Source organism: Gallinula chloropus (assembly GCF_964237585.1).
Source record: "Gallinula chloropus genome assembly, chromosome: 4".
Lineage (NCBI taxonomy): Eukaryota > Metazoa > Chordata > Aves > Gruiformes > Rallidae > Gallinula > Gallinula chloropus.
Window position 1 is genome coordinate 31,581,252 of NC_140088.1, and position 21,647 is coordinate 31,602,898.

General features: G+C 42.7%; 1 protein-coding gene across 1 annotated transcript; it reads right to left on the reverse strand.

Moving 5' to 3' along the window:
• Nucleotides 1–206: 206 nt before the first annotated feature.
• RCN1 (reticulocalbin 1) lies at nt 207–11,023 on the reverse strand (the record flags this gene model as incomplete). Its single annotated transcript, XM_084263336.1, has 6 exons — nt 207–331; nt 1,219–1,418; nt 4,256–4,316; nt 4,871–5,049; nt 6,644–6,837; nt 10,806–11,023. The coding sequence occupies 6 exons, from the start codon at nt 11,021–11,023 to the stop codon at nt 224–226; spliced, it is 960 nt and encodes a 319-aa protein (XP_084119462.1). The 3' UTR covers nt 207–223.
• Nucleotides 11,024–21,647: the final 10,624 nt, after the last annotated feature.

A 21,647-nucleotide genomic window follows, 5' to 3' on the forward strand; every position in this document is an offset into this window, starting at 1 on the left:
TCCAAAATAAAGCTGTAGTAATTGGATATTGTATTTAACCATGTGAAAAGACTACAAAGCTGTATCTGTGTGGCTGCTGAGGTAAGAAACTGGCATGTTAAATATATTAATGCAAGTCATTTGGTTGTGAGTGTCCATTGACCACCTTCCCCAAAAAGAGTGGAAAAAAAGAGGGGACACTGTAATTTCAGGGAAGTGGAGAAAAAGTGGATGACAGGCTGTATCATAGTTCATCGTGGTTTCTTGTGAGGTCCTCCCCATAATTAGTAGCTTGGCTTCCAACAAACATATTCCAGTTGTCTAGAACCTCCTCTTTTGTTAGTTTTTGATCCTGGTGGGAAGAAAATAAAATATTGGTAAGAAAATTTTCAAGGCTAAGTAAAAGACACACCAGCAGAGTTCTGCAAGAGCCCTGAGAAATAGATAGTTCTTCAAAAAAGCAGACTGCAGGTTCAGGAATCATTGTAGCTGTCATGGTGAGTGAGATTTGGATGCCAGTGGAAGACAAAAGTCCCACTAGCTGCAGTTGGATCAGACTGCTAATTGAAAGTTCTTTGTAATTAATTCACCAACAAACAGTATATGGGTCAGCTGGGGTGCAGTTTTGCCCTGTGGTTTGGCTTTGCCTCCCTAACAGTAAAACTGGAAAACTCTCTGGTGTAATTTGTTGAAGGCAGTTGGTTATGTTAGTAACTTACTCTGTGTCTACTGAACCATTAACCTCCCATGTTAGAGGGAGAGGATGCACTGAGCCAGTTAAGTCAAAGATGTGTGTTCGATTATAGAAATGGGGTTTTTTCCCTACCTACAATGTAACATATCTTTAATTCTTCTCTTGCAGTTTAAATTAGCATACTAAAAAATGTCCCCTTTTAAAAAGAAAAAGCAGGTTTCTAGTGTGTTAAAACTTTCAGGTTTAAGATGATTAGTAGTTTTTTTATCTAACCCAATGAAGGCAAATGGGAATTCTAGAGCTGATAAACTACATTTTACTACTTGTACTTTGGGATTCTAACCCTACCAAGTCAAACTGGCATTGATGCATTTACAGTCTCGCATTAATAGCCTCTAAAACTTAATTTGAAGTGTACTAAAAAGAAAAGGTAATAGGAATAATTTCTTGTCAGCTGATATGTTAAAAAAAAAAAACAAACAACCAAGCCCCACCATGTTATATAATAGCTTCTTTTAAGAAATATATACCAGAACAGTAAGTACCTTGTCTACATCTGATTCATAGACTAGGTGCCTGGCTTCAGCCAGGGCGTGATCATAGTCTTGTGGGAGAATCCAGTGCTGAATCTCCTCTCTGTCCATCTTTCCATCCTTGTTGAGGTCACGAAAATCTGCAAACTGTTCACGCTCTGTAATCACCCAGTCAGGCTCTGGTCCACCTTCTTCATTTGCAAACATATCAGCTGGAGAGAAATAAGCGTCTTGCTCAAGTCATATTTAATTATGTACAAATTATGCACCAACTAGAAATATTTGTGCAGCATTCCTCAGAGGAAGACTAAACTTTTTCACTCTGCACAGCATTTCTCAGGCTTATTTCTTCACTTCTGGTGATTTTGTCCATTCTTACATTCCCCTTGTAATGTAACCATGCACTGCTGGTGAGGCTAATGCAAGAGATGAACGCATCCAAAGGCCACCATCCACTGAATTTCAGAATGAAAAATAAATTCTTTAAGGATTTTTTTAAATAACAATCATAAGGTTTAGTACTGGCCTCTGTCACGTGGTGGGAAAGGAATTCAGTTCTTTTATCTTGTCCCTGCCAGCAAATGTCTTTGTGGATAAGATCAGACTCCAGCCAGCAGAATGGCTAAGGCAAAAAAAAGGCACAGAGGAAATTCAGGAAAATGAAAATTGATAAATGGAACTGGAATGGTTTTTTCCTGCTTTTAGAGAGGTCTGTGTAAGAGAAATTCATTTTAGCAGATTAATTTAGTAGCAGCATTTTTAACCATGCGATGCTGTAGAAGGAATTCTTCTACAAAGACGAGAATCTGGGGCACATTTTGTGAGAGGAACCACAGCCAATACACTTGTCGTAGTGGGGTGGAATGTATCTTGTACCACTTGTACCTTGGGATGGAGTACCGTTTGTGACATAGCATGCACAGATTACATACATGAGCTGCTATGTACATCAGTCCTGTGCTGCATTTAAGAAGCATCAGTGGGAAAATGCCATGTTGGCAATGGCTATCTGTGCAGTGTCAGGAGAGTAGCAGTGATTAATAAAGAGTGATTCATATCTGTTCTTTACAGCACAGGCTTTCCAAATTATGAGCAGTGTGTCCACTTCTCTTCTGGTCACTGTGGCTAATCAATTATTTCCTGCTCACCTGGGATGTTTATTCTGCAAGCCTTCCATTTTTCTATTTACAACTCAAGCCTTGCTTTGTGATTCTACTCCTATGGCTTTTGGGTTTGGCTTTCAAGGATGTGCTAAGGAAAAGTGCATTCCACATGGGTGGTGTTGGGACAGAGGCTGGCTGGTATCCATAGAAAGAGTAAATGGTGCTGTGATAAAAGGGAAGGGAAGGGAAGGGAAGGGAAGGGAAGGGAAGGGAAGGGAAGGGAAGGGAAGGGAAGGGAAGGGAAGGGAAGGGAAGGGAAGGGAAGGGAAGGGAAGGGAAGGGAAGGGAAGGGAAGGGAAGGGAAGGGAAGGGAAGGGAAGGGAAGGGAAGGGAAGGGAAGGGAAGGGAAGGGAAGGGAAGGGAAGGGAAGGGAAGGGAAGGGAAGGTTCTGTAACCTTCAGCAGATTTCCCCACCGAATACCTGATCTAGAGATTGCAATTCTGAGCACATCTTTTCGTTGCTCCTTAGAAACTACCAAAAAAGAGATCTGCTTTTTTAACCACAGCTTGATCAGAAATAATGTGTGTGTGTGTGTGAGAGAAAAGGATGTAGGAATACTTCAAGCATAGTTTTCCTCAACTCATGAAGAAAACTTCAGACAACACATTCACTTTCTTTTTTAATTTTTTAAAGTGCAAATTATATTGTTTACTTGAAGCAACTGACATGTCCTGTCAATTTGATTTATCATCCTTGCCAATGTGGGGTGATCGTGACTAGAACATTCTATGTTCCTATCTATAGAAGAAAAAACAGCATTCACATGGTAACAAATGTTGACAATTACCTTATAATTATATATAGGTAATGTCACTGAATGAACTGAAATTACTGTGAACATTATGCCGCTCTGTTATTTCAGTCATAAATGAATAGCATTCACATTCTGAGGCTAAATATAATTTACAAGGAATAGAAACCCCCTGCCATTAATTAACATGTGTACATTGTTCCTGATTTTATGCAAAGTGATCTTTATAGCACCACTAGAAACAGAAAGATTCAGCTGAGTTTCCACTAATGCTTTCCTGCTACTTCTTCCTTGATTTAAACCCCATGGAGGTCAGTGTGGTGGGAGAAGATAGCTTTGGATATCAGCATCATGACTTGAAAGGCTAAAGCATATTACATACTGCTGGTCTCTGGTCCCACTTCCATTTGCCTTCATAGGTCTGAGCGCAAGACAGCAGCTAACTGCCCAGTGTGACTGAGGTTTGTGCAAATTAACTGTAATTGATCTGCTGTTGGCATTTCCCAATTTGTTCCCTTTCTGCCACTGAAGTAATACACAGCTGACTTCCACACACTTCACAACTTCTTTGAGAATCTCACATCTTAGTGCTTTTTTTACACTTTTAACACATCCTGTATTTCTAGAAAAAATATAATGGCATCACCATACAAACCATTAGAAACATACAGGTTCTTACTTGCTAATTAGGAAAACAGTTAGTAGAAAAAGGTGATTTTTGTTTCGTTTTTTATCAGTCCATGCTTCCCAGCTATTTTCATAGTCAAGTACCACTCAAACTCGGGAAGAGACTACTTCACTTTCTGAACCTCCTGAATGTCTAATTGATGCCTTCAAAAAGCTGTTATTGTGGTCAAGTACAGAGAGACAGAGTATTCCTGTTATCAAAAGTATTATTCCTGACAATCTTAGCTAAATTATGGACTAAGAGGAGGATCTTATGCTGTAAAGTGGGAGGAACCTTTTGCTGTCTGCCTAAAATGAAATTAAAAACTTGGGATTGGATGGTTGGTTTAGAACAGTTGAACCAGAGCACAGAAACGTTAATCTTTCAGTTGTTAATACTGCTGCAAAGTTGAGAGAAGATGGACAAGTGGACTGGAGATTATATAAGGAACAAACTGCAACACTTACCAATGTACTCATCTTGATCCACAAAACCATCCCCATTTTTGTCTATGTCTTCTAATGTTTCCTGTAAAACAGTTGTGCCTTGAAGCAATCAGGGAGAACTGAGAATTCTGGCTACTCACCTCTTCAACCACTTCACTACTGAGGCCTTGACCTGCCCTTCTACTCTCACCAATTCCAATGTGATTGTTGTTTTAACAGTGAATATACAAATATCCTTTCATGTTGAAAAAATTCCCTGCACAAGAATGAACTGGACACCACGCTGAAGTTTTAAGTTGGGACAGATACAAGCTTGCACTGAACACTTAGCAGCTGCATGTCAGCATACCCTTTGTTTTGCTGTTAAATCTGTGCCCCAAGACAGTTTCTTGATTCCATTTAGAGCTGCCTAAGTTCATTTAAGGAGTCCTTTTACTGAGAACTCTAAATCAAGTGAATTTCATGAAAGGCATCCCTTTCTGCTCCCCACCTGGCTATTATGTGTGTGTCTTTCTCTAAACCCTGCATGGAAAGCTCAGAAACATTTCAAAGCTCATCCAAAAAAAAGAAAAAAAAAACCAAGAACCCCTACACAAACAAAAGTGAATCCAGTGGCACTGGGTTTGCTCCACTTACTAAGACAACAATGTTTTTCATATGCTCAAATTCCTCTGGGTGAAGGAAAGCAGTGAATTCTTCACGAGTGGCAGCTAAGTCTCCATCCAGATCTGCAGTTTTAAATCGTCTTTCATCTCTGGGCAGCATTTTTTTAAAACTGTGCTGATCAGTTGCATCTTGGAATTCTTCTGGATTTTCTGCAAATGAATCAACATGATCTCAGAACTAGGTTCCTTTCAAAACACAGTATCACAAGGAAATACCCCAATTTGCTGTTTGAGCCTAGAAATAGGAAGGCATGTTGCCAGAATAGATGCTGAGTTAAACGAACTTCTCTTTCCTGTGAAGTTTTAAATTCAGTGGTCAAGCACTCGGTTGGTTCTTTAATGGCTAGTTAATAGCACAGGTAAATGTCTGAGTAGGCCTCCTGTTAGAATCCAAGGTAATGGATTTTGCAGCATTCATCCTTCATAGGTTTTTGTGAGGGCTTTTTTTGCAATATGCTTTTACAAGCACTCCTTAGGCAGTATAGGTTTTTGTGAGGGCTTTTTTTGCAATATGCTTTTACAAGCACTCCTTAGGCAGTATTCAGGGTAGATTTCATTCACAGGTTTCATCCTTCTTAGGAATCAGCATCATCTACACAACTTTTCAGTTTCAAAAGGCAATAAACTAAAATCAAGCGGTTTCAGCAGACTGACTGACATTAACTGCTATGCCTGTGCACTGGGGAACCTAACAATCATTTTCAGTTTAAAACAATGACCTTTTCTCAGAGTGTTCATCAGCATAACGTGAGCGATACTGGATCTAATTTTTAAAATAGGAGCACTGAACTGTCTTTCAATATGAAATATACTCATAAAAACTTTAACACAGTTGAAAAAGACTAGGCCAAGAATCACAGATGTGAATTTTAAGTGGGAACTAACACAAAACCAAAATATAGTAGCTCTTCTCTAACTCTCAGGGATTACAGAAAGCAAAAGTGAAGAGCTGAGAAGGGCTGCAGGGACAGTGTGTCACGTATTTCCTTCAATAGATTAAAATGGAGCTTTTCACATTTAAGGTAGACTTTAGATTCACTACCGGTACTGGGAGCTTGCTCTAGAAATTGCCTCTATGGAAGGCAGATATTGTCTTCTCATTTCCAGTATAAATAGTCAACTAATAGCAATTTGGTGTTCTGCCAGCACTGTCCTTTACCTTAAGTGATCTCCTTCTCCTCCTTTCCCTTCGTTAACTTAAAAAAAGCAAAGGAAATGTTGGGAGGGAATCAGGTATTTTTAAAATACACATATCTTTAGACTGATTTTCTTAACAATTTCATTTGCAGTTGACCACAGCCAGAAGCACGTTATTCTGCAAGAACTATTTTTATCAGCAACTTTGCTATAGCTTTTTTTAACCCAGCCTAAATTTTAACATCTAGAACCTTAAGAGTTCAGAGACTGAATTAACAAATACAAGTTAATTACACAAGATTTTATTTTTTTATTTTTTAATTAAAGTACCATTTTTAATGTTAAAATACATGTATATTTCTAACTGGAGGAGACTTTAATTCAGCTTTGCCAGTACATTCAACAATCCTTCTACAAAACCTTCTGTGTTCTGATGGCTGCAATAAATGACTAAAAAGTGTTTTTGACCTCTGCATCTATAAAATGTAATGTGATTTTTTTTAAGAGTCCTAAATATGACACCAAAGTCCTGTTGACTGTAAGGCATGAAATCACACCTTATATTCTCAACTGTCTTTGAGCATATCACCTGAAAATGTTATCTTACCTAGATAATAACCGTAGGTGGCTTGTTTATATTCTTCCCAGGCAATTTTATTGTCCTTGTTTAGATCATAGTCTTTCCAGACTTTAGCCACATTCTCATAGATGTAGCGTTTCTGTACTCGTTTAATCCAGTTTTTCAATTCCTCTGTTGTGAGATAGCCATCTCTGTTGTCATCTATTCTGTCCACAATTTTCCTGTAAAGAGACTAGCATCCTTAAGAGTTGACAAAAAAAAAGCCAATCCAGTTTTAGTAATCTTTATCTGATGCTGATTTTCCTCAAAAAATGCAGTGCCTAAAACTTAATGCTGCCTTACTGGCTAAGGCTTTCTCGCATTTTGCATGTTATCTTCAGGGATCATTCTCTATCAGTTATTCAACAGTGCTATGAGTAGTTCAAATGGAACTTGCATGATCAAAAGTCGTTAACAAAGTACCTCGGATAATACCTGGATTTCTTAGGTTGTATATACCAACTTAGGGGGACCTGCTTTTCACTGTGGTCATGCTGGGCTCAAAAGCAGGAGACACTGATTTCACATCAGGAGAAAGCCTGTACTGCAAGCTTGCTGGAGGCAACCCGGGGAAAAACCTTGGATTTCATGGACACCTGCAGCTTATCCTGTGGCTTTCCATCAGTCTGATGCTAGGGCAGAGTGAGCTATATGACTGTGTCATGATGGGCATGTACACCATGTATAGTCTTCTGTTCCTGTTCTTCCACTTCTGGTTCTTTTCTTTCTTTCCCGGCAAAAAGCAGTAATGCTTGTGTGGCCTGGGATGTCTGTTACTAGTTAAAGCAGTAACTGCAGCAGGGCTCCAGTCACTGCTAGTATTTGGACTGTAAGCTGCTGTCCTGTGCAAAGCTGCTCACCTCAAGCCCTGTTGAAATCAGCAAATTTTCAACTTTGAAGGGTTCTGCACACAGCTGCAGATATAACCAACCTGAAAAAATTAAAACCAAAACCAAACAAGGCTATCCTCCTGTCCTCTGTCATTTAGGTTCTCTGCAGTAAATCTCTCAGGGAATGGCTGTAATTGCTGATTACCACCAGTTTGGGTTGGAGCTTGTAAAACTGGCGCTGAATATGATTTCTGAAGTAGTACAGTATGACTTAACTGACTGGAAAACCTTGTTTCTATGAATCTTACGAGGAACTGACTGTGAAGGGCTCACTGCACGATGGACTGTATCTGTTCATGGATTTGCCCCACAATTTATTCTAATTGGTTTAGCTGATATTTATTTCTATTGTTAAATGTGTTAGTTCTAATAAATGTTTCTGCCAGCAGCCCTTTGGGTTTTTTTAACACAAAACAAGTTGGGACTGTTTACCACAAAACGTTTCATGCCTTTTCACTTTGTACTCCTGTTTTCATAGGTCCACTACATCTGTTTTGAAGATGGGGACAAAGAAATAAATAGTCTTGCCTGCAGGGTCCCAGAGGTATGAATAAGAAGCTTTGGCATGGCTGTGGACCTCACTTTTTATATTGATAATTATCTGTAAAATGGCTCGGGAGCTAAGGTGCATTGGTCAGTCTGAAAAGCCTTATCAGTGCCTTTATTTTAAATAGTTAATTCCTAAATACAACAAAAATCCAAGGAACATGTTAAGAGATGCAAAATGCCAGCTCCTACACAGAAATTTACATGCACAGGTGCATAACACCTGAATGCTTACTTTCTCCCTTAGACTTAGTTGGGATTACAGTCAGAATTAGTTTCCCACTTTGTAATAAAGAATATAGAGGGCACATACACCCTGCTATTGCAGAGATCTAAGCTTCCAGCCTGTGAAGGCATCTGGTGAGGAAATAAAGTTGGGGCAATCATTGCTACAAAGTTGCTCAAAGGGAAGGCTTCCCCTTTGGACCTGTTGTGAGTACAACTGTATCCTGATAAACTCTGGCCTTGGCCTGCATATGGCACAGAAACTTTTATATTGTGAGGATCTGAAACCATCTTCCATGTTCTCTGAAAATGACAGGCCCATCACAAATGGCAGGAAGAAGGTGGGGAGGACTGCAGCCCCATTCTAGGCCCATCTCCAGTCCCTTAACACAGTCCTTGGACACTGCACTAGGATTACATCATGCTTCTCCAAAGCCAGGTGAGTGGTGGTGCTGTGCGCGGGTGGGCAATGTGTGATTGTTCCCTTGTGAAGGGATCCAGTGTCTGAGGTCAGGGACAAGGGATGCCCCTGCCATGGAATCTGTCATAAGGGCAGGTGAACTCTCAGGTCAGAATACAATTATGTCTGGTATGTGCCATGATCTCAAATCAATACTCTTCAGCTGCTCCTCCAAGAAACTACAGGTAGTTGAGTTTGCAGTGCTTTATCTGTGTACTGGCTAGTTCCTTTCTGTTTGCTGTAAGCTGGTGAGGGTCACTTTGCATTACTGCTGTTGAGCCCTGGGATTCCAGTCCCAGCAGTGGTGACTGGGATGACCAGTGTGGGCCACCTTTCCTAAGCAAGGTAAAGTGTCTTACAAATGTAGTGTGCACTCTTGTCAGAGCAGCAGACTGTATGTTCCCGTTTTCTCCTGGAAAGCATTTTCATTACATGTCTTCTTCCTAAAGAGCCACTCACTTGCTGAGAAGTGACACTGTTTGTAACCCTTGGCCCAGAGGCTGCCTAAAACTGTTTTTCTCTAACTGATTAATAAACCACAATTTTAAGAAGTGAAATGTTTTAAAAATCTTCCTTCTCCTCAACGTCTCAGTACGGTGTCTGAAGTTATGCAGTTAGGAAATGTTGGAAGTAATGAAACTGTACCCCCAGCAACCAAATCTGATGTTCTGCACAACATTCACACCAGACACACCTGGTCCTCAGGAATGCTTTAATCACCTCCATTGGAAAGGTGACTAACTGTGGCTGTACTTAGCGTGCCTGTATCACCTCTCCAAGGTGCGCACAGTGAGACTGCTAGAAGTTAAGCTTCCTCCCTTGCTAAGCTAGCTTTTGTAAAAATTGTCTAAAATCAACTCTATTGACAAATCATATCCCCAACTAAAATATCTCTCCTTGTGTAAGCATAGACCAGTTTTAAAAAGTAGTGTCTGTTTCTGTGAAGCACTTTATGACAAACTAAGTCATAGACCACGTATGCGGAGAACATGATTTCTTTTGTTCCTTTCTGAAACAGCATGGATGAAGTTGGGTCATCTCTGTTAAGCACTTTATCTATTTACTCACTTGAGATACAGGTAAGTGCAGTGACAGATTCCAGAAGGATCAAGAGGTCAGGCTGTGAGACAACAGTTGTACTGCGCTAAGGGTTTATGGTGGGACTAGACAGACGCACAGTGAGTAAGTACCACTCCCTATGGAAGGGGAGTAAAGACAAAGTTAATCTTAATGAGAACATGCAGATGTTTTAAACTATTTTCTTGTTAGTAAACACATAGTTTTAATGAACAATCTGACTCTGTGTAGGCAAGAGAAGCAGTAAAATGAGGCAACTGTTGCACGGGCCATCTTCTTGGTGTAGAGAGAAACACGCAAGCAAGAGTAGCAGTGTAAGACAGCAGGCAAAGACGTCGCAAGTGGAAAAGCTGTGGGAAGAAGGCTTCGAGTGGATTTGTAAATGGAGCTGTGAAAGAATGATTTACACTTGATTCAAGCTAATATGGTCCAAGCAAGTGCCCCGGAGGCAAGGAGCTGTCCTAGCAAAGCCCTCCGGCAGCAGGTGAGGTCAGTCCGGTGCGGGGCACAGCACCGCCCACGGCAGCTCCCTCCACGCAGCTCAGTGATGCGGGACCAGAGAGGGCAGGACAGGGAAACGCGGAAGTGATGAAGCGCTGGCTCGTTTGCAAAACCGGCGCGGTGCGAAAGGTCTAACCGGAGACGTACCGCCGTCCCCGCGGCAACCGGCCAGCCTGCCCCGGGGCCGAAGAGCTGCAGAGGGCCACGCAGCGCTCGCCGCGCCCCGGCCGCTCTCCCCTCCCTGGGCCGAGCCACGCCACCCCCTCGGACACGCAGACAGGCAGCCCTGCTCCGCTCCGCCCCGCCCGCCCGGCGGCTGCAGCCGCTTCCCCGCGCCCACCCCGGCCGGCGGGCCGCTCCCGCCGGGCCCTCCCCCTGCCACGTTTCCGCAGGCCGCCACGCTGTCGCGACCGCGGTGGTGGGGGCTGCCGTCCCCGCCCGCGCCTCTTACCCCAGCCTTTCCCGGCTCTCCTCCGGGCTCAGCTGGTCGAAGCTCCGCGCCTCCTCCTTGCCTAGGAAGGCCTCGTGGTCGTACTGGAAGCCCGGGCGGTCTTCGTGCTGCGCGGCGCCGGGCCGCGCCCGCTCCTGCCGCGCCGTGGGTTTGCCCAGGCCGGCCGGCAGCACCAGCAGCGCCAGCGCCAGCCGCCACCCCGCCCCGCTGCTGCCCATGGCCCGCCGCCCCTACCCCGCGGGCGCCGCTCCCTGACGGTCTCTCCGAGCCGGTGGCTAGCACCCCTCCACTGCCCGGCGCGCACCGAGGCCGGCCCGGCTCATCGCATCCGCCCCGCCCCGCTGCTCCCCGGCCCCGCTCCTCCCCCGGCCGGTCGGGGAAGGGGCGGGTGGGGGTGCGGCGGGCGCGATTGGGCAGCGGGCTCCGGGAGCGCGGCCCGGCCCGGCCCGGCGCCACGTCCGCAGAGCGGAGCGGGTGTCCGGGCGGTCCGTGGCGAACGCACCCCGCAAATCACAGCGGGGAACTCGGGAGTTCTCCTCCACCCGTTCATCCTCGCAGCGTGCTGGGCTCGCACCGTACCAGACCACGTCAGCACAAACCAGCGCAGCGTTTCTGTGTCATTATTCCGTGTTCATCCAGAGCATCAGGTTGATGGTTTCTGCTGTCACCCTACTTTGCTTAGGAAAGGATGAGTTTTTAATTATTTTTTTTCTTTTCAAGGCTACAAGTAGTAAAACCGAAAAGCTGTGGCTCTGTCTTGGGCGTTACAGCACGCTGAGACCCAGGCGTGTAAGGGGAAAAAAAAGAGGGGGGGAGGGTATTAGCATTCTCACAGAGGATATTTACTGTTACAGAGTCACCATTGCTGTAAGAGAAGCAAACTCAGGATCCTTAATATTGCAGGAGAGAGAAAGCCCGAATCATTTAGCAGAGTAAAAAGTTTTGTTTTTTCCTTAGACTACAATATATTGTGCTCAAGGTTGTCAAAGTCTCTAAAGGGAGGTAACTGAAATTGACGTGAAATATATTTCTTGTGTCACTACTGGGGAGGGTTGTCATAGTATGCCACAGGTTGTATGTTACTGATCCTGTTCCTAAGGAGTCCTGTTGTAAACTATACAACCGCACAGCTAAGCATCACCATGGGGGGGTTGCCTGTCCATTGTTAGTGTGGACCTGAGTGAGCTGCTAGTTTTAAGCTGCAGCCTCTGATTTGACTGCCCAATCTACAGAGTGAGTAACCCATATTTATGATGTGGCCTTTGGCTGTACCACTTACGCTAACATGCGGATGCTGAACCCAACCACAGCCTCCCTTCCACTGTTGTTACCCTGCAGACACCCCTTTGACCTCATGTCTAGGCAAACCATGCTTGGCCATAATGACAGCATGGAGTGGTGTCACAGACTTCCACTTGCTCGTGCACAGCATGAACGAGAGCCATGCAGAGTTATTGGTGGCTTTCTTTAGAGTCACTGGTGACAGTAGTAGATTTAAAGTATTTAAACAGCCAGATATGTTGATTTGACACTTAAGTCTAGACAGAGTGAAACGCTAATGAGCCCTTTCCACTGCAGTTGCATGAGCTGCCCTTTGCTTTGGGTCTGGGCAGACGGTCTTCTGGGTGCGTTCATACGTCCTCAGCGAGCAAGCACTTCAGTGCTGGTTTGCTGACAGCTGTAATACACATGTGGCAGCTCCAAAATGGTTCAGCTGATCGCACCAACTGTGTGTGAGTTTACAAAGCTAGTGAGATGCAATGTTTTTCTTGTGGGGCTTTTTATATGTTCAGCATATACCTGTCAAAGTTTCCATTAACATATTCAGGAACCTCACAGCTGTGCAATAATTCAGATACCACGCTCTGCTGTGTCTGTCTTCTGCTATTCCTGTCCTGGTTCCTACATCTGTAGTGTTGTTCCTAATGTTATTACAGAGATAAGGCTGTGCTGAGGTGCTGAATTTTTACCTTCTTGATGCACACAGTGCTAGAGCATGCCACTAGTTAAGGGGCAAGTCATTTGCATGGGTAACAGGTATGTTTTACTGCTTGTTCACCCCGTCAGCATTGTAACACCATAGGTTGATGTTGGATCTTAGTAGGGGAGGAATATAAAGTTATTTGAGGAATGTGGAAAATGAATCTATATGTTCTGTTGTCAGAACAATTTGGAGCTGCTTCTGTGAGGAAAAACTACAGTAATAATGATGCAGAATGGGCTGAGTGCAGACGTGGTAGTTCATTGGAAAGCCTCCAGAGACTGGGAGCGTCTGCCTCAGGGCTATGGGCTCTAGTCATCGGAACATTTTAATTTTGCCCTGTGTTCAGATGCCAGTGCGAGCCAGCCCTGAAATGTGGTGATCTTGTGAAAGATGGGCAACCAGGAATGTTCTGAGCCCTTTAGACTTGGTTCGGGACCATTCATAATAACAATAAAAAATTGATTGATCCAATATGACTTTTTGTGGAAAAGGGAAGATATTGTGATTACTTGTCCTTAGAGGGCCGAGGTCTAAGATTTTAACGCTTAGAAGAGACTGCACATTCAGTCAAAACAGTTGTTGATCCAGTCAGTCTTAGCGTTGCTGGATTTTTGTGTCACTCACAAATCGTAGTGTCACTACAAATTTTGCCATTGGTCTATCGTGACCTCATCAAACCTCTTAAGTTCTCAAGCCTCTGTGAAAGTCACATCTTCTACTCCTTTTACTCAGCTCACAAAGTCATAGAAGTTTTCTCCTAAACCCTCTACCCACAACATTTGTTTCATAAAATACGGAATGACTTTTTCTGAGACACTGGTATTTTCTGGTTTAGTAGTATTGCTACAAACATCTCTGCTGAGAGAAACCTACTGCTTCGGAATGATTAATGTTAACTAGGCGCAGAGTTGAAGGGGCTATTTCCCTAACCACACTTCTTTCAGTAATGCATCTAAGTTTTATACACGTAAGGTTTCTTTGAAACATTTTGCAAAATACCAGGTCTGCAACATGAACGCTGTTTTTTAGCAATACATTTATGCAGCAGCAGGCATGCTGGGTAGTTTATAAGCTTTTAATGAAACGCTGGCAGATATTAGGGTTTTATGGGCTGGAAAACAGTGCAAATCAAAGAGCTTTGCTTACTGTTTATAGTATTTTTCCCCTGAATCTAACAATATTTATCTCACTTTTTCCATCTTGCATTTTGCTCTTCACATATTTACTTTCCCCTTCACTGATGTATTTACAGTCAACAAACTACTTTGTATGAAATATATGATGACAGGCATATTGTGGCTCTGGGTCCTGTTACCTGGATAAGCCTGAGATGGCTTGTTTCATATGCTGCTTTGTCTTCAGTCTGCCTTTATCCTAATTGAGGGTACACCTATAGCTTGCATCTTTAGTCAGTATTTCTGGACATCGTTAATTGTGCTTTTCCCGATGCCATTTAAATGATTCTGTTCCTACCGTGCTTTCAGCAGCACAACTCTTCTCAGAGCATATCATCTCTTACCCATAAATTTTTCAAGTCACACTTGCTAAAATAGTCAAAATACTTGTTGGTGTCATAATGTAGCTTTTTTAGTAAGGACCTTTGTGTACTCTTACTTGTGTTTGAAGTCTCTATCAATAAGGTTCAGGCCTAAAGACTAACTTAGTTACAGTTTGGTTTCAAAGGATATGGTAAAAAGTAAGAGTGATGTAGCACTTACAGTTCTTAGAGTGTGAATATCTTCGGCTAGAAAGTTGGCCTCCAAAACTGCTTGGAATCTTCTACCTTGTCTAAATCTTTACAAGCTGTGCAGCTCTCCTAGCCTTCATTGAAGACACACTGAGCCTGGCTGATTCTCAGGGCTGATACTTTTCTTCTGTCCTTTGCAAAATTAAACTGTTTTCATTAATAGATCAGGTTGCCCAGAGAGGTAGTGGAGGCCACATCCGTTGAGATACCCAAGGTCAGGCTTGATGGGGCTCTGAGCAACCGGATTTAGTGAAGATGTCTCTGCTTACTGCAGGGAGGTTGGACTTGATGACCTTTAAAGGTCCCTTCCAACTTAACACATTCTATGATTCTATCTATGATTTTGTGCTTGCATGGAGTACCTCATGGAGCTTGGCTCCATTTATATAGAAATCCCTATGTAAATAGGTATAACACCAATACACTTAGTGGTTTTCTCATCAACAAGCCAAGTGCATTTCAGAATCTCATGTAGCTACGATTAATAGTCTACCTGAGGTAACTTTGAGGAATGAGAGAGAAGCTGTAACTCAGCAGTCCAGGCTCTCATGGCGGCACTTGGTTCTCAGGGAATGATGGCTTTTTGGGGCTGGATGCTGAAACCCAGGTAAGCTTATCTTCCTGGTAGTGATCTGTTGTTCTTGGGGTCAGTGTGGCAGGCTGCCTGGTTTCCCGGGGAGGACTGTGAAAGACTGGGTCTAGGACTGGAGACTATTTCAGCACTGAAAAAATGTATTCTGCAGCTCAGTTAGGGAGAATGGTGACCTCTGATGACCCTGTTAATTCTATTAGGAGGTAAAGATAAATTTCTGCAAGAAGCTGATGATTTCAAAGGAAACAAAAGAACTTGCTTTTGAGAAAAGCTAAAAATGGAAAATAAAGCTATTTTCCTCCTCCATTCTACTATATTTTGTAAATCCAGAATAACTAAATTACGCGACTCCTCTGTACACAGAACATATGATTGGTTTGGATGGATATGAGACTAATGTATGTCACCTCAAATTAAGTTGTAGGAACCAATTTTGCAGTTTCCAGATTTATATTGTACATTCCAGTTAGTCTAATATGCTTTACTCGCATCGCAGTAGCAGCACTATTTTTAAAAACCTCGTCTTTTCCTTAGGGTACAGAACACCTTCATCAAAGTTGTTGAAAAATTTCCATTGACACCAATAGACTGCAGCTCAAGCTGCTTGTATACAGTGCTGCTGTATTTTATTAGACATTTAATTGCAGCAGTATTTCAGAATGAGCTTTTTATGTCTAATTTATTTTGATCTAGTATTTGATACCCTGTATTTGTACTTTGGGTCAAATCCTTCTGGGTGTTAATTGCTCTCTTCAGCTTGGGTGTGTAACTGCGGATGGACTGTAACTTCTGCCTCCAGTCCTGTGGGAAACTAGAAGTCATGAGACGAGCACAATTAGATCCCAGCCCGCAAACAGCAGCAGAAATGTTGCAGGAGGGGAAATGGGGAAACATCCAGAGTTTCACTTTGATTAGACTTAGTTTTGGCCTGTCCTGACTAGCTGCTTCATAACAAAACCATGTCCCTTTTTCTTCTTTTTTCTTTTTTTTTTTCCCCCCAGGGGTGTAGTCTACATTGCTCCCTCCTCATTCTCTTCATCTTTTTGTGTGTAGCTTGTCAGAAGCAAGTGTCTCGACATAATCTACCTAAAATCATACTGTGAGGTTGACACCCTTGCTTGTTCTGTGTAGTATACCAGGTCTGCTCTGTATCCTTCTCATCTAATTGTGCTGTAAACTCTTTGGACGTGGTAGTTCATTGGAAAGCCTCCAGAGACTGGGAGCGTCTGCCTCAGGGCTATGGGCTCTAGTCATCGGAACATTTTAATTTTGCCCTGTGTTCAGATGCCAGTGCGAGCCAGCCCTGAAATGTGGTGATCTTGTGAAAGATGGGCAACCAGGAATGTTCTGAGCCCTTTAGACTTGGTTCGGGACCATTCATAATAACAATAAAAATTTGATTGATCCAATATGACTTTTTGTGGAAAAGGGAAGATATTGTGATTACTTGTCCTTAGAGGGCCGAGGTCTAAGATTTTAACACTTAGAAGAGACTGCACATTCTGTTTGTACTGATTAGTTTCTAGTTACTACTTACTACTGGTTGCTGTTTCTGCTGATTTTCTACTGAGTCTGTGCAGAGTTTGGCTCACTTGAGCATGGTCTGAGTTGGCCCTTAAGTTACTATTGTCAATAAGCATAATTAACAACCATTTTGGATCATTTGGGAACAGTCTTGAAGTTTTTCTCTTATCAGGAATCTTTGTGATTAGTGTTTTTTCAAACATTTACATTTTCAAGTGTATAAAAAGATCCTTTGCTTCTGACAGCATGAATCTGTGCGCTGTATGTGCAATTTGCCCTGGTAATTACTTATGTATGGTGATAACCATAGCAACATCCCAGGTAGATAATGTCATGCAAATTACTGCAGCTCCAGGGATGGAAGATGTTAATACAAGTATGTACTCGCACCCCTGGTCTTCCAACATTTTGCCGTGACTCTCACTTCCCCTCCCCCAGCCATGTTGCTTTTAAATTTCCTTCCCTCACTATGATCAGGGAGGAAAAGAAAACCTCTTGCTATTTTTCTCATTGGTATTCACGCGGAGGGAGGGGGAGGGTGGTCCCTCAGTGTTTCTGTCATGAGTAATTTTGTATGCACAGTGGAAATTCCACAGTGTATGTAGGGCATAAAAGTCTAGAGACTTGGATGCGCTGCAGAGCCCTGTTGTGCTTCAACCCAAGTTCTTGCATTTGTAAACGTGGAGTGTTGAGCGTGTGTGGGTGGAATTGTAGCCACAGATGTTTGGGCTGAGGTGTAAACCTCCTCAAATCATTTACAGAGGAGATGGGAGAGCAGCTTTGTTTTTCAAAGCAGGCATGCTGTGGCTGAATACTTATCAGGGCCAGTGCATTGTTACTGAAATTAAATAGCAGAGGTGAAGCTGGTAACAGTTATCCCTTGTTTGATCATAAGCAAGAGAAACAAAAAAATCTATATGAATGCTGATCCGCATATGCACTAGTCCTTGTGTAACCTTAGAACCCCGGAGATATGAAAATAAGGTAAAACTCTAGCCTGCAACTAGAGCCTTTTGTTAAAGATGTAAAAAGGAGGCAAGGAAATTGGTTAAGTAAAGGGTTTGTTTTTCTGGCAAAGAATTAAATTGTTGCCATATTCTTTTTGCTTTGCGGTTCAATAGCGAGAATGTGGGTATTAGTCCTGCAATCAGTACTGAAGTTACTGATTACTGAGGGCTGCACTGCCCCAGCCATTAACTGAGGAAATACCTTGATTAAAGAGCGGAGGTTTGCAGGGGCTTGGAGAAAGACTGTGCAAGCAGCCAGAGGCACATATGTAGTCAGATCCCAGTTAGTACAGAAAATGTTCCCAAAGCAATTTGAGCTATTCATTAGGCCAGCACTGTATTGTCTTCATCCAAAAACTACGGTCTGTCTTAAGCAGAACCATAGTGGGGAGAGGAAACAAAATTATTGAAGTCACTGAGCAACTTTATTTGTCTTAGAGGTAGTAGATGTGGGGAGTGTTAATTAATTGGAGATTAAAATACTGCCAATCTGTATCCCCTGGTATCTGTACAGGGGTGTTTGCTACTCTTACAGGTCTACGTACAAATCCCAGATTGTAGGGTTTAATCTTTTCCCCTCTAATTTCCCTGTGAGTTAGCAATTCAGTACTTTACCCAGTGGTAGCACTGACACCTCTTTGCAGCCATGCCAGCCTGCCAAGAATCGCTATTGATGGCAGTGGAATTTGAAATGTACCCATGTCCAGGTAATCCAGTTTGTTGTTGAACCTTGCAACAGCTCTTGGAGCTATAGACATCCTTGATTTATACTAGAGGGTTTTTAAAAAAAAAAAAACAAAAAAAAAACCAAACCACCTGCTATGATGCCTACATAAAAAAACCAAACTGTGCCAGAAAAAAATAGACAAAGTCAAGATTTTTATCATCTGACAGAAACTAATGAGCCTAATTGTCTGGTGGAGTTTGTGCCTGTCTGCCTGCTTTGCATATAATGGACATTCCTTTGTTATTTCTGTATTCAGCATGTGATTGAGGGTGGGCTCTCCTTAGACTGTATCACACTGCAGGGAACAGTAGATGCCTAGGAACTGCAGGGATAGCCAAACTGAGGTCCTGGCCAGTTAACTACACACTCTCTTCAAAATCAAATTCATAGTAACAACACTGCTATATCTTCTGAAACCCTGTCTGTAGGCCACTTTCTTTGACTGACCAAGACCACAGCCAAACAAAACACTTGACAGCTATTATTCGGTCCTCTGCTTTCCATGGCTAGGATGTCTTCAGGATTGAGCTGACCTCCTGCAAAGTAAGTTCAGGGACAGTGGGGATCATAGAATCATAGAATTGTATGGGTTGGAAGGGACCTCGAGAGATCATCGGATCATCACTGACATACTTGGTTTTGTTCCCCTGTGCTCTTGTTGTTAAAGTGTATGTCTCTATGGTTTTGTTTTATTATTTTTATTCACAGAGTGCGGTATTAGTAACTCTGGATAAAAAATGAAAAGCTGCAAGTAAGCTAGGAATGTCTGAGAAATGGTGTTGTTAATGAAACTCATACCCCAAGTGTTCAAGCGAAGATCTTATAAGTTCATCCCAGAACCTGCAGATGCTGCAAAGCTGCCCTCAAAGCAGCAGGATTGTTCCAGCACAGGGATGAAGGTGTGCGTGAAAAACGATTTGCCTAGGTTAATGTCACATGCGGGGTTAACGTTGGGTTTAATGATTCTGGTTCTAGCAAGGATGTTGCCTTCCTCCCCGCACTGGGTAGTCTCCACAATTTTATTTGCTTCTAGCCAACGAAACTAAGGTAGCCTGTCTGTATGTGAAAACATGCTGTATTAGCCAGCTGCGTAGTTTGTATTTAGCAAGTGGGTATATTTTATCAGAAAGCAAAGGAAATAATAACACCAAATTCATATGTCAAAAAAGCATGCGTGTTTAATAAATAATATTTGATGTGCATGATTTTATTTACTGTCTCTTCTCCTCGCTTTTTCCGCCTCGCCAGTTGCTCACCTTTGCTATTTTATGACATGATGTTCAAGGAAACATTGCGTTATCACATGCAGCAGACATCAACGAAGAGAAATTGACTTGTCATTAATAATAATTGTAAAACCAACCCTACAATAAACCCTGCTTTTGGCCACAACCTCTGCCTCCTGGGTGCAGAAGTGAAACATCTACAGCTCTCATTTGTTGATCGTTTTTAAGCCAGGCTAAAAGTCTTCATGTACAAAGGCCAAGTGTGGACAGGGTTCAGAGGTGCACAAAGGCAGGAGGTGCAGGACAGCCTGAAATTACAGGTACGGTGGGGAACGGGGAAAGTCTGCTTTCTTTCCTAGCTCTTTCTGAGGGTATCATTAAATGGCAGGCTTCTGGTTAAGACTGACCGTTCGGTGTCTGTTGTGCCAGGGGAGAAATGGTGCAAGAAGCCTCAGTAGCACTTCTCTTCCTGAAACACCCATGGATTCCTCCATTACTCCTGCAGAGGTTTCTGAAAGGCTGGGGTGGCTATGGGCAACTGTGACTGTGGGCAGCATGTTCCAGGGGCTGCCTCCAGGCTCCTCCTGTCTCCCAGCCCTCAGACCTGACAGCGACTTCCTTGCCTGGATTAAGGTCCTTGTTTGGACAAGTACTGGGGCCTGACAAAATAGCTTGAGCTTCTAAAGGAAGCTGTGGCAGAGGTGCTGGAGGTTCACACATCTCTGGTTTGGAGCTAAGTGGGAAGAAACGTGACCCCTCAGGCCTCGGTGTGCAGCTCGGCTTTCTGGGAGGAGCAGAACAGGGCTAGCTTGGAAATTAAAGGGGGAAACTGCCGCTACACTTAGACACTTTCTGTTGATCATATATAACAAATTCCTGCTGAAATTAAGCTGCCTTAGGATAGAGGCTTGCCAACTGCACAAGGGGTCTGCCCAATTTCCACTGAATTCAGCAGAAGGCGGTTTAGTAACAAGCGAGTTTGGCTTAAATGTCAACAGCACGAAGCAGCTTGGGGTAAGCAGTATTTTTCCTCTTTCTTTTTTTTGGACCACTAATTTTTATTTAAGTTTGTCACACAAACAAATCATGAACTGCGCACAGCCTTAAGTGCAGGCATAATGTACATTACTGTGCTCTTTTAACCAGCCAGATGAAATGGAAATAGGCATATTGAATGAGTTTTCTTCAGCAAAACGTTCAAATTCCTTATTTTTCCAACTCTCTAAAGGCTAACATGTCCATTAAGGACACAAAAGTGTAATTACACAAAAGTATGCTCACAAAGGACAGCACATCAACAAAATTATTTCAGACAACAACATATAAACATCCAAAGACTTTCATACAGGGCCTTGCACTCCATACCTTTGCTGGGTTATGTTATAGATCTGGAATTTACAAACCGCTGGACCAGAATGCACAATTGCAGTTCTGAGTGTGTATAAATAGCCCTCATGTAAGAAAGGTTGGCCGCTTAAATACATTAATTAAGGGAAGTCTGTATTTCCAATTGCTGTTTTGTTTTGCAGCCATCGAGGCCACAGCGCACCAGTTCCTAGCCAATCACAAGTGTAGCAAACTAGACTGGCAAAGCCAAAACATTTATGGATAAATGTATTAACTAGTGCCAGAACTGTGAAGTGCATAGGAGATTATTTAGATAAACCGAGTTATGAACTGAAACTATCTATAGCACACAATTGTAAATGTCAGTGAACCAGACAGGCTAATTCCTTGCCTGTGAAGTAATGTTGGAATGCACATTATACGCAGTTTATGTTTAAATATAAATATGGGATTACCTTTTAGGTTGTGAAACGGAATCGTGTGTGCAACAAACGTTACATCTATGGTCATCTATGAGTGAAAACTGTTGTGTCAAATATGGTTAGTTTAGTAGGGTTGACGGGCTTTATTCAAGGTTCCTAGAATTTATCTTCCAAGCATAAATAATTATTTAACAACTAATAGGGCAAGGCCAGAAATATAATAGCTTTTATGTTGAAATTAACATCAAGTGATCTGTAGACATCTG